General features: G+C 42.9%; 1 protein-coding gene across 5 annotated transcripts in view; it reads left to right on the top strand.

The window, feature by feature from the left end:
• EVPL (envoplakin) overlaps nucleotides 1-13,421 on the top strand; it is a 138,350-nt gene that overhangs the window by 75,525 nt on the left and 49,404 nt on the right. For all 5 annotated transcript variants that reach the window (XM_033961906.1, XM_033961909.1, XM_033961905.1 and 2 more), the window contains 5 exons: nucleotides 734-857; nucleotides 3,816-3,941; nucleotides 4,290-4,328; nucleotides 9,006-9,167; nucleotides 10,363-10,470. In XM_033961906.1, coding sequence (XP_033817797.1) covers nucleotides 734-857; nucleotides 3,816-3,941; nucleotides 4,290-4,328; nucleotides 9,006-9,167; nucleotides 10,363-10,470 — 559 coding nt within the window. The remainder of the gene's footprint in view (nucleotides 1-733; nucleotides 858-3,815; nucleotides 3,942-4,289; nucleotides 4,329-9,005; nucleotides 9,168-10,362; nucleotides 10,471-13,421) is intronic.

The raw sequence follows: 13,421 nt of genomic DNA, 5'->3' as shown, positions 1-13,421 counted from the left end.
CTAAAGTGGGTTAAAACCACGGGCTTGCAAAGAAAAAAAATAGCAAAAAAAAAAAAAAAATTTCTGCTCTTCCGAGCATAGAGGGCCAGCGAATGTGCAGACAATCTACAGTCAAGGAAGATGGTCTGCACATGCTCAAGGATTGCTCTTCGCGCAGTCGGTGGGGGGAGGGGGGCGTGCCAACGATCGCCCCCATTTGCATGCAAGCCTTTTGTGAATTTGTCAGCCTGCATGCAGTCGGACACGGAAAATAAGGTTAGTGAATCTAGGCCTAAGTCCTTACTTAGCTTGGTAGACTCCTTTGGAACTTCTCCTCTCAATGTTTATTGGAAAATTCAGAACATAATGCATCATGATATACCATGCATGCCTCAGCCTTACAAAGCAGTCACTGTTGCAAGCCAGAATACCATGTTTAAACCATTTTATCCACCTTCTCTTACCTCTTTATTACAGAACTAATTCTTAATGCAGTAAGAAATTCAGCAAATAAAATCTAGAAAGATTATGAAGATAATCATTATGAATGCTGATCTTATTTTCAGGAAGGTGCTGGTTTCCTATATTTTAATGCTTTTTTTTTTCTGTAACATTGTCCCAGTCCTTTATTTACCACTGGGATTCTCATGTTATCAATAGGGGCAAGAAATGGTTGCAAGAAGAAATGTGTGCGGAGACCCAGTGAAGTCCTCTGTAGCGTGATACAGATAACGATCCCATTTCTCCTTTGCAGCATCCAGCAACTGCATGAGCGTGTGAGCCAGGAGTGTACTGAGTACCGAGAGATTTATGAAAAATTCAGCATCCCAAGCATCGAGCCAAAGGTGGACTGGCCACAGGTTCTGAACCAGAAGAAGGTAGGCAGTAGAGCAAGGACCCACTGACACACACGATGAAATGCGCATAGTCTGGAATTTAATAAATAACCGTAGAGAATGACATGGATACAGAATTTGTCCCCGTCCCTACAGATAACCGCAGGAAACCATCCCTTGTCATTCTTTAGTGTCTATCTCAATCTTAGTCCTTCTACACCAGCGTTCTTCAATGCAAGGCTTGAGGGTCAGTGGCTGATTCTTATGTGAGCCAAGTATAGGATAATAAAGCCATTGTGACATCACTGATGATGGCTCACAGGCACTGGTGGAATGAGGCATTATGACATCAGAATCTCAGCTCTGGAATGTTGCTACTCTTTGTGTTCCTGCCAGGTACTTGTGACCTGGGTTGGCCACTGCTGGAGACAGGATACTGGGCTTGATGGACCGTCAGTCTATCCCAGTATGGCAACACTTATGGTCTTATGTTCTAACCATCCGGTGTCTATCTCAACCTCAGTCCTTTTACACCAGCATTCGTCAATGCAAGGCTTGAGGGTCAATGGTTGTGCCCATCCATACTCTGATTCTTCCTCCTCTTCTTAAAGAATGATACTGGGATGATTTCCCACAGATAATCGCGGGGACGGGGACAAATTCTGTCCATGTGTCATTCTCTATGGGGTTGGTATTCGGTGTAATACAACTGGCCAGAAACAGTTCCTGGATGTAGGACTATCTGCTGATATTTGGTTGTCTTAACCAGTTAGTGCAGTGTCTCTCAAACTTTTTTTTTTTTTTTTTTAGCTCCGGCGCACTAAATGGAGCAAATGTTTTTCGTGGCACATTATAATTGAAATTATAAAATTGCAAAACCAACAAAAAATTAAATTTGAGTTATTTATTTAAATATCTTTAATTGTAATTGTAACAACGGTGAATCTAAAGTAGATAGAATAGAATTGCTAATCAATGCGATGGTTGTGATTGTTGTTGAGTACAAAGTAACTCAAAGCACGACTCGATAGTTGACAAGCAAACACATTTCATCATTATCTGCAGTCGTTCTCTTTTCTTTGACTTAATTTCTGTCGGAGCTGAAAAATCCTAGTTTGCAAAGATAAGAAGATCTAAACGGGAACAAAGCCTCGATTGCTTTGTTGCTCAAGTTAGGATAACTACTGCATAAAAATAAAATTACTAGCCGTTAAGTTTTAAGGATCAATCACGTCAAAGAATGATGCTTGTCTTGGCGGTTGTATCCTTAGGCTCATAACATTGACAGACTCTTGCGTATGCAACGTACATGTAATTGATTCTAGCGTATACTTATGAAGGGAATTTTTAAAAATAAAGTAAAATTCTGGAATCTCTCGTGACACACCCAGAATCTCTCCAGGGCACACCACTGTGCCATGGCACACAGTTTGAGAGACACTGAGTTAGTGCCAGTGAAGATCACCAGAGACTGATACACTCAAAGTTGGCTATTTTAGGGGCAGTCCAGGGGCAGAGTCAGGACTTATGCAGTTAAGTACTGATATTCAACACTTAACCACCTAAGTTAGCCGTCAAATCAGACTGAATAAAAGTCAGTCCTACTCATATCTTTGGGTAGTGTTGCTTTTGCAGTTAAATGCACACTTAAATGCGTAAGAGATAGCTGGTTGCATAAACCCAAATATTCAGCGCCGGTGCCGGGACTTGACCCATCATGGAAAAACCGGGAATAAGGCCTCTGCGGCCAGCTAAAAACACAGACATCGCTGACGGCTGAATATCGACCTTGGAAAATTTAGTTCTCTGAGCATTAAAACATGAAGAACAAACAGATAACCATTGTGTCAGTAAAAATTTCACCTGGCCCATATAGGTTTGTGTTCTGCGTTCTCCATCTGCTAGAGATTTCCACTGATTGAAACACCCTGAATAAGCTTGGAGATTTTGCTCCCAGTTCCTAAAGCCCCTGGTCATTTTGGGGGTTTGGATACTGGTTATTTTTGCTTTTCACTACTCCTAGACTTGAGGGTGGTTTTTTTTTTTTGGGGGGGAGGGGGGTAGGAGGAAGGAGACTGGAAAAGGGGGGCAGGGGAGGGACTGTTGTGAAGGGGGGGTTAGGATACTAGCATGTGTTCGGGGGGGAAGGGAGGAGGGTTTGGGATTAGTTTCTCCCAGGGCCCAAAAGAGTCCCGGTCCCTCCAGGGGTTGTTATAGTTTTAGAGGTTGTTTGAATTGCGAAGGCAACAACAAAGGGGGGGGGGGGCAGGTTCCCATTATATTCTGTTTTGCCAACTTATTGATGATGATGATGATGGCTGATTAGTTTGTATCACAGTTCTTCTCTTGTGCTTATTGATGGATATGTTGTGATTGTATTTTCTTTATCATCAATGAAAAATTGTGTTTTGGGGGTTTTTTTGATTTTTTTTTAATTTGGATTTAATACATTTACAATATCATAAAGATATCAAAGAAAAAAAGGTTTCCATACAAGTTTTCAGTACAACAAATAATACAAAAACAATCCTTTACAAGCCCACTAGAAGGGGAAGCATATTGCTTATTTATCAGTTAAATATTAAGGAAAAAACAAAGAAATGGGTTGAGTTCCATTGAACCCAAATCATTCCCAACTAAAATTAGGACATTTTGACATTCCTACCCTAATTCCTCATCAATAAATGAAAAAAGAAAAAGAAAAGAAATCTCACTTCTGTTCACGAGCTACCAAAAATTGTTGCAATTGAATGGGATCCCAAAAAAATAAATTCAGTGTCTTATATTTTAACCAAACATTTACAAGGGAACTTCAGATAAAATGATGCCTCAAGTGCCAAAAATAGACTGACCAAGTTCTGTGGGGATTTGGTCAGTATGTTTCCTGATGTCTCAAGAGCTACTCAGTTTAGAAGAAAATAATTTTTGAAATTGAAAATTTGTTTAAAGTAAAATGAAACAACCTGCGTTCACCACTGGTATTTGTTTTTATGTTTTCAGGCAGAGATAGAAAGAGGGCAGTACGGACCTGGTTTGCCGGATGTGGAGCAGCAAGTTGCCGAGCACAACATCTTACAGCAAGAGATTGAGGAATATGGGCCTCAGATCCAGCAACTGTATACCCCGGTGAGATCCTCAAGCTCTTTGCTGCCCTCTGCTGTTCCTCTTTCCTTTCCAGAACAAACGTCGGCCTGAGGATGGTCCACACCACAGTCAAAGGCTTTTCAGCCTTTTCTTGTACCTAATTAGATCACTGCCACATATTGGATATGATACGAGTCAGTTTTCTTTGTAGAATGTGTCACTCCTGAGTTTCCCGGCAAGTGTCGCTGCTTGAGCAGTGCCTGGCACATTCAGATTTCACCCTGTTGTGTCTGCCGAGCTATGTTTAAACTGTTTTCTAATAACCCTACAGAATTGGTATCTAACATCGTGTTTTCTTTTCTTTTTGTCTGGGACCCTGCTGGCAAACAGGATACCGCTACTGTGAAGCATCAATACAAGGACTTGCTAGTAAGTTTTGGGCCTGAATTATTTGCATGAATTTCTAACGGGACACTTTTTGTGAAAAGTCCAAAGAGATGCCTATTTTTTTTATTTTTTTTTTAGGTTTAAACATTTTTATTGATGATAACAGAAAGTAAACAAGATAAATGCTGCTATCCATACAATGGTACCTTCTACATAAACAAAATTTGCACAGACCTAGTAAGAAATTATCATCATCATTTTTGCAAACAAAGGGACTAACAGGTCACAGCTATCCCCAATCCCAACTGTCAAAAAGCATTCGGGTATATCCGGCTCAGGACCCTGAACACTTACGAGCCCTGAGAAACAAGGTCATAACCCTCTCCCCTCCTTCCATAACTTACAGCAATGAAAAACATAAAGGATTGATGACAGGTAACGACAAAAACAAGAAACTCAAGTACTACCATTCAGGCATCCATATACCAACCAACAAGAGCCAATCCATCAAAGTTTGTACATAATTACACTTTCCAACATCCCTCCCACCCCCCCCTAAGTAGTGTTATATATCAGGGATCTCAAAGTCCTTCCTTGAGGGCCGCAATCCAGTCGGGTTTTCAGGATTTCCCCAATGAATATGTATGAGATCTATGTGCATGCACTGCTTTCAATGCATATTCATTGGGGAAATCCTGAAAACCCGACTGGATTGCGGCCCTCAAGGAGGGACTTTGAGATCCCTGTTATATATAGACATAAAATTCTATATTCAAACATATGCGTGGAAGGCCCGCAAAGGGACAGGAAAACCCCCAAATCCCAGACCACAACCGTGATCTTTCAGAAAAAAGCAAAACTATTCCTCCTACCCCCCCCCCAACACCCCTCCCAGAGACTGAGTTATGCCTGCCCTAAAACCAAAAGACAAAAAAAAACCCTCAAAAAACTTACAAACCCATAAATTATTAACCCAACAAGCGCATCTCAACCCACCTGACCGGAACCAAAATCCCGTCCCCAAACCCCTTATCGCCCCCCCCCCCAACTCAGAACCCCTCCCTACCCTAATGCTGGGGGTGCCTCACACCTCCCCATCTTCCAGGTCCTGGACAGACCAGACATCTCTAATAATCTAACAAGTTTGAAAGTAAACTACGACCTCTGGGGGAGAGCGATTAAGAGATGCTTATTTTAAAACCAATATAGGCAACTTTATTTAATATACTAGGATCCCAAAAGTAGTCAAAGTAGCCCCCAAAGTGTATAAACACAAATTTTCACCTGCTCCAAAAAAAGATGCAAAAGTGTGTGCGTGTCCTCTCTGTACTCATGTAAATTTTAAAAATACTCTACTACTGAATGACTCTTTTACATGGACAGTGCAAGGTAACATGAGAAGCAACAACACAGGCTGAGTCAAAAACACAGAGGAGGAAAAAGCCTCCGAAACGAACCCTCCCATCCCACAATGGTGGTTAAAGATCTTCAGGCAATAACCTCATTGGCATAAAGAAACCTCCCCTGGTATCTGAAAAACTCTATATGCGGTGCAGTGAAAAGCTTAAGTTGAACTATTCATCTGTCTTTCACACTTTATATCTTTAAAACGATCGGTACACCAACGGTGGCCAGTGTTTCAAATTTCTGATGCCTCGGTGTGACAAAGCCGATCATTATATTTGATTAGCATGCGCTAAATTGGTTAGCGCGCCTTCAACGGTAATGATTCAATTTTCTCCATAAAATTGTTGAAATAATAAGGTTTTCAGTTCCTTTTTAAACTGGACCAAACTCCTGCAAATGTGCTTTTACCTTCAAACCGCTTTGTAAGTCAGATTTTCAAAGGAAAAGTCTCCAGGGAGTTTCCTTTTTTGAAAATGAGAAACAAAGTACCAGCTGATCTGAAACCTGTGTGGGAAATCTGAATATTGTACAGTTCGGGGTAATTATGTAAAGTTTCTCTTTGTGTGCACAAGAAAGTAGACAAGACTCCGCCTACTGTGACATCATCTGCTTGTGGGTGTTCCCGGGGTGGAGTGTGATATATGTGCATATTTAATAAAACTTGAATGTACACATGTACATTTAAACCTTCTGTGGAGCAGGTGTTAATTTATCAGAATTTCTGTTTCAATGGTGATTTTTGTAAGACTTGGTGGTACAGGTTTTCTACAAATCTGTGGATTTATTTGTGACCCTGTGGTGCATTTTATCAACAATTGATAAATTGTTTATCCCATCTTTAAGAAGGGATCAAGGGGTGACCCGGGAAACTACAGGCCTGTGAGCTTGACCTCGGTTCCTGGAAAGATGATGGAAGCAATGGTAAAGGACACAATCTGCGAACACATAGAAAAAAATGGACAACTGAAGGCGAGCCAGCATGGCTTCTGCAAGGGAAGGTCGTGCCTCACGAACTTGCTGTACTTCTTTGAGGGAATAAACAGTCAGATGGATAAGGGTGAATCCATAGACATCATTTACCTTGACTTCCAAAAAGCCTTCGACAAGGTACCTCACGAACGGCTACTTAAAAAACTGTGGAACCACGGGGTGCAAGGGGATATCTACCGATGGATCAAACACTGGCTAGCGGGCAGGAAACAGAGGGTTGGAGTCAAGGGCCAATACTCAGATTGGCAATGGGTCACGAGCGGAGTTCCGCAGGGGTCGGTGCTGAGACCTCTACTATTCAATATATTTATTAACGATCTGGAGACGGGGACAAAATGTGAGGTTATCAAATTTGCTGATGACACCAAACTCTGCAGCAGGGTAAGAAACACGGAAGACTGCGAAGACCTACAAAGGGACCTAACGAGACTCGAAGACTGGGCAAAAAAGTGGCAAATGAGTTTTAACGTAGAGAAATGCAAGGTCATGCATGTAGGGAAAAAGAACCCGATGTTCAACTACAAAATGGGGGGAACACTGCTAGGGGTGAGTAACCTGGAAAGGGACCTGGGGGTGATGGTCGACTCATCACTGAAACCATCGGCGCAATGTACGACAGCCTCAAAGAAAGCAAACAGAATGCTGGGCATCATCAAAAAGGGTATCACAACCCGGACGAAGGAAGTCATCTTGCCGCTGTATCGCGCAATGGTGCGCCCGCACCTGGAGTACTGTGTTCAATACTGGTCGCCGTACCTCAAGAAGGACATGGCGGTACTCGAGGGAGTGCAGAGGAGGGCGACTAAGCTGATAAAAGGTATGGAAAATTTTCCATACGCTGACAGGTTACAAATGCTGGGGCTGTTCTCCCTGGAGAAGAGGAGACTTAGAGGGGACATGATAGAAACCTTCAAAATCATTAAGGGCATAGAGAGAGTAAATAAGGACAGATTCTTCAAACTGAGAGGAGCCACAAGCACTAGGGGTCACTCGGAGAAATTGAAAGGGGACAGGTTTAGAACAAATGCTAGAAAATTATTTTTTACGCAGAGGGTGGTAGACACATGGAACGCGCTTCCGGAGGAAGTGATAGGCCAGAACTCTGTACAGGGATTCAAGAAGGGATTGGATAGGTTCCTGGAGGATAAAGGGATAGAGGGGTACAGATAGAATTTGAGGTAGGTTATAGAAGTGGTCAGAAACCACTTCACAGGTCGCAGACCTGATGGGCCGCCGCGGGAGCGGACCGCTGGGCGAGATGGACCTCGGTCTGACCCAGTGGAGGCAACTTCTTATGTTCTTATGATCACTTGAAGTAAGCTCTGTGTAGCTGAAACATGGACTGTCGGGTCTCTTCAATTGTGAATAAAACACCTTTTGAGGTTTTATTCATTTTGTTCAACTTTTTATTGAGGATCGACAGGTTCCATTCCAGACTTTTCCCACTTTTTGGTTTTCTGATCATTGTAAGAGCCATATGTATGTCTATAAAATAAGGCATAAGATACATGTGTTTTTCAGAATTTTTATAGGCACCCTGTCCGGTCCAGGCCAGAATTAACCCTTTAATGGGCTCGAGGTAAACAAGCACATTGGAAAAAAAACAAACCATTGTAAAATACATTTTAAAACTTTCACAAATTGATCCTATGTGATTCTGATCACAGAGGAAAGCAAATTAAGGAGGAAACTGCAAGTTAAGAAATACTGGGTCTTCCTGATAACTGGTGCTCCATGCCCAGGGTTTGGGGAGAGCAGACCGAGCTCTGCAGGCAGCAGTGATTCTAGTCTCTCTTCTCACTCTTCATTCTGCCAACAGCTGATTTGCCAGGGCAAAAATCTTCTTTAGGAGCCACTGAATTAGCACATCTGAGAGGGCTCCTCCTAAGCATATGGGCCTCAGGCATATGCCTACTTTGCCTGCACCTTAATTCTGTCCTGCCCATGCCTACAATTGTCCTTGTGCCTGATCATGGAATTTTCCAGAACTTTCCACGCCTTCAGTATATAGTTCTTTCTGCCCTACTTTACAAGCAGATGCTGAAAATTACGAGAAAAATATTCACTCTGATATATAATGAAATTATTTCTTTCCCCATCCTACGTCCTTTAGTTTCAGTGACACCTTTAATGTTTTTTCTTTCAGAGCTTTCCAATATCATTTCAAGTGTCAATTTTGGTCTCAGCTCAGGATTTGCAGTGGTTTAAGAAGGAATATCTTCAACCATTATGGTTGTGTGAGGGATGGAGGAGAAAACAAAGAATTCAGTAGATTCCCTGAATATATTTGTTCTTTTGTCTCTTTCTGGGTGGCATGGGTAGGAAACGTCCAATCAGAGGTCTCGGAATTTGGGCAGTCTCTACAACCACCTGCACAGCTGCACCAAGGAATTAGTCTATCTTAATGACCAGCAGAGAAAGATATTGAAACAGGACTGGAGTGACCAAATGCATGATACAACGGATGTGCGTCGGCAGTATGAGGTGAGCCAGAGGCAGACGGGATCCCTCTTTTTTTTCCATAGTAATATAGCTGGGTACACTGACAACTGCGCTCTGAAAAATGCGCCCTGACAATTGCGCGCATGGACAAGTGCATGCAGGACAATTTACATCATGATCCAGTGGATATCTGGACGGCCCTGATTTGCTCAGATTCCTGAGGCGCATCAAGCCACTCCCAAGGGACGGGGCCTGAGGAGTCTGAGCAAATCATGGCCTTCCAGATATCCACTAAAAGGGTTCCCATAATCATGATGTAAACATAACCCTAACACTAGATAGGAAGAGAATGTATTGAGTGTAGTGGGGGTTCCCCCCAACCCACGCTCAACAAAGAGGGTTACTAAGTAACCCTGAAAAAGAGAAAATAGTATCCTGTCGGGATGCAATTGTCGGGTCACCTCCCAGCCTCCCATTCAGTACGCGCAAATGTCAGGGTATAATTGTCCTGCGCACATTTGGCAGGTCACCATATGGCTGGCATTTCACCATAGTAATCACACCAAAAATATGTTTGCTCTTAGTAATTGCTTGGGAGAATAACCTAAAGGTTCGCACCTTAGAGCAGTGTTCTCAAACGCAAACCCTTTCCAGGGCCACATTTTGGATTTGCAGGTACTCAGAGGGCCTCAGAAAAAAATAGTTAATGTCTTATTAAAGAAATGACAATTTTGCATAAGGTAAAACTCTTTATAGTTTATAAATCTTTCCTTTTGGCTAAGGACTCCTTTTACGAAGGTGCGCTAGCGTTTTTAGTGCACGCACTGGATTAGCGTGTGCTATAGCGCGCTAGCTGAAAAACTACCGCCTGCTCAAGAGGAGGCTGTAGCGGCTAGCGCGCATTTTAGCGCACGCTATTCTGCACGTTAAGGCCCTAACGCGCCTTCGTAAAAGGAGCCCTAAGTCTTAATAATAATATTGTAATTTATAGCTAAAGAGACCTATGATCAAGAAACTGTTTTATTTTAGTTTTGTGATTATAATAAACATACCGAGGGCCTCAAAATAGTATCTGGCGGGCCGCATGTGGCTCCCGGGCCTCGAGTTTGAGACCACTGCCTTAGAGGGATTGTTGTTGCATATCCTTAGCCATATAATCATTCGATCACTAGTGTTTTTGTCAAATCAAAGTGGTAGTTTTGCAGTGCTCATGTGATTTCTACTCTTTCATCTGCAGAACTTCAAGACTAATGACCTCTTGGCCCAGGAAGACTTTGTTAACAATTTACAGGATGACGGAGACAGAATGATAGAGCTGAAACACCCAGCTGTTGAATCTATTCAAGTATGAGGCACCACATGTTCTTGCTCCGTCTTCAACTGCTTTCCAGATCTTCATTTTCAAGTTCCATGATCATGGAATCAACCGTAGTGTAAAAACAAGCCAAGGCAACAAGAGTGTAGGCATAGCACATGCCCATGGATTCACTAGACCAGGGGTAGGCAATTCCTTGAGATGCAAATCTATCTCATGCATATTTATTGTGGATATCCTGAAAACCTGACCTGCCTGTGGCTCTCCAGGACCGGAATTGCCTATCCCTGCACTAGACCTGTCAACACCTTAAAAAATGAAAATTACATTATGTTTGACAAGATTTTCATAGCTGTGAAAGCTATTAATTAAAAAAGAAACAAAAATCTCAACCCCACTTAATTTTTTTTCTCATCTATAAAAATGTAGTGAAAGGGTCTTCAAATACAGGTAAGTGGATGGACACCGATAATTCAGAGTCACTTCAATCATCTGTTATGTGAACAGATGATCATAAGTATCTTTTTCATACATACAATGTTCTGTACAAAAATTCAAGTATTTAGGGTTTGAGAGCCAGAGGGATAGAAATTAGCACTGTGTCTGTACAAGTCTTGACCACCGAAGGAAGTGAGAAGGACAGGAAAAATGGCAAAGTAAATTTGGCTCTGTAGGAAAGCTTCTTGTGGACCTTATTTAAGTCCCTAATGCAAAGGATTGGTGTTCTTGAAAAAGACAGTTAATATGGACCAATGATTAAAACTGATGGTTGAGATAGCTCTGAATTATTGGTTTCCATCCACCTACCTGCCTATAAGGACCTTTCACTACATTTTTATAGATGAAAATAAAATTTGATCTAAATATTTTAAGTCACTGGACATTTTGCTGTGTATTAGAGGATATAGGAGATATCAAGAAAATGAGAGGACCACAGAACATTTTTTCAATACTTCTGCTATTTATCTAGTATTTATCAAATTAATAATTTGCCTGAGATTTTTTTTTTATTGGTTCCTACAGTATATTAGTCACCTTCTGGGGGTATTAAAAAACAATTATGTAATCGTTGGCAGCTCCAACCACATCCATGCCAGTCATATACAACTTTGGCCATTCAAATCACTAAGGGCTAGATTCTTAAAACTTTGCATTAAAAACCGATGGGCCGCAGTCGCAGCTGTTATTGTAGTGATTTTAAAAAAGTGAGTCATTCTCCAAAAAACGCTCATGCAAATGAGGTTGGCAGAGAGTAGGGAAGGTTCACTAAATTTGCAGGTGCCTATCGCTGGTGATAGCGATGGGCACATGCACAGAATAAACACAAAAAAAACTCCAGAAACCAAATCGAGCCACTAAAGTTAAGCAAGCCCCAACTGACATTCCCCTCCCCCCCCACCACCAACAGCGGGAGAAATGCCTATTCTCTCCTGCCACCAAGCAATACACCCCCCAACGCCCCCAGCAGCAGGAGAGATGCCCACTCCCTTACCCTGCCGCTGTCAAGCAACCCTCCACCCCACCCTCAAGCAGTGGGAGAGATGCCCACTCACTCCTGCCGCCAAGCAACACACACCCTGATACCCCCTCGGCAGTAGAAGAGATGTCCACTCCCTCCCGCTGCCACACAACTCCTCTCAACGCCCCCCCCCCCATGCCTCTGATGACCCCCCCACCCCCTCCCCCTTTCCATACGTATGATGACTGGCTAGAGGGATGCCTATGTCCTCTGGACAGTAGTCCACCTTTTCAAAATGGCGGGCCTTCCCTCCCCGGTGCATCCTGGGATGCACTGGGGAGAGGCCTGAGGCTCTGATTGGCCCAGGTTGTTTAAGGCCCTTCCTATTCTATTTGACACCTGGGTGCTCAGATAACATTATAGAATGCTAGCATTACCCACTGCTAGTGTGCTTAAAATCTAGGTGCCCACAGTTATACCAGCTGTACACCTGGGGGTACATAAGAACATAAGCATTGCCTCTGCCGAATCAGACCATGGGTCCATCACGCCCAGCAGTCCGCTCCCGCAGCGGCCCCCCAGGTCCAGGACCTGTAAGTGATCCTTTGCCTAAATCTTTTATTCCCCACTCATTTAATATCCTGTATAGTAACCCTCTATCTATACCCTTCAATCCCCTTTTCCTTCAGGAAATCATCCAATCCCATTTTGAAACCCAAAATCGTACTCTGCCCTACCACCTCCTCTGGAAGCGCATTCCAGGTGTCCACCACCCTCTGAGTGAAGAAGAACTTCCTAGAATTTATTCTGAATCTGTCTCCCTTCAATTTTTTTGAGTGCCCTCTTGTTTTTGTTGTCCCCGCCAGTCTGAAGAATCTGTCCCTCTCTACCTTCTCTATGCCTTTCATGATCTTATAAGTTTCTATCATGTCCCCTCTAAGTCTCCGCTTTTCCAGGGAAAAGAGCCCCAGCTTCTCCAGCCTTTCAGCATATGAAAGGTTTTCCATGCCCTTTATCATCCTTGTTGCTCTTCTCTGGACCCTCTCGAGTATCGCCATATCCTTCTTAAGTTACGGCGACAAGAACTGAACGCAGTACTCCAGATGCGGGCGCACCATCACCCGATACAGTGGCAGGATAACTTCCTTCAGTCTGGTAGTGATACCTTTTTTGATAATGCCTAACATTCTATTCGCCGCCTTTGAGGCCGCTGCGCATTGTGCCGCCGGCTTCTTTGTTTAGATATGGCAAGGGCATTTGTAAAGTACAATATTCTGTAAGTGGCAGCACTGCCCATACCCAATCCATGTTCTGCCCCTGTGAACATCCCCTTTGTGTTTTCACACTATGCCATTTGCATGTGCTGTTGTATAATATTTCACTGCCACCGACGTATGAAAGCATACGCTTGCCTGCCAGCGTGCGGGTATTCTGGACATTGGCGCTGTAAGTGGTTCTAAATTGTGAGCACCCAGTTATACAATGACCTTCTCTGTCCAAAGTCGTGCATTTGTTTAAAAAG

The sequence above is a fragment of the Geotrypetes seraphini genome, chromosome 10 (genome assembly GCF_902459505.1).
Source record: "Geotrypetes seraphini chromosome 10, aGeoSer1.1, whole genome shotgun sequence".
NCBI classification, from domain to species: domain Eukaryota; kingdom Metazoa; phylum Chordata; class Amphibia; order Gymnophiona; family Dermophiidae; genus Geotrypetes; species Geotrypetes seraphini.
This window is presented reverse-complemented; position numbering and strand designations above follow the sequence as displayed.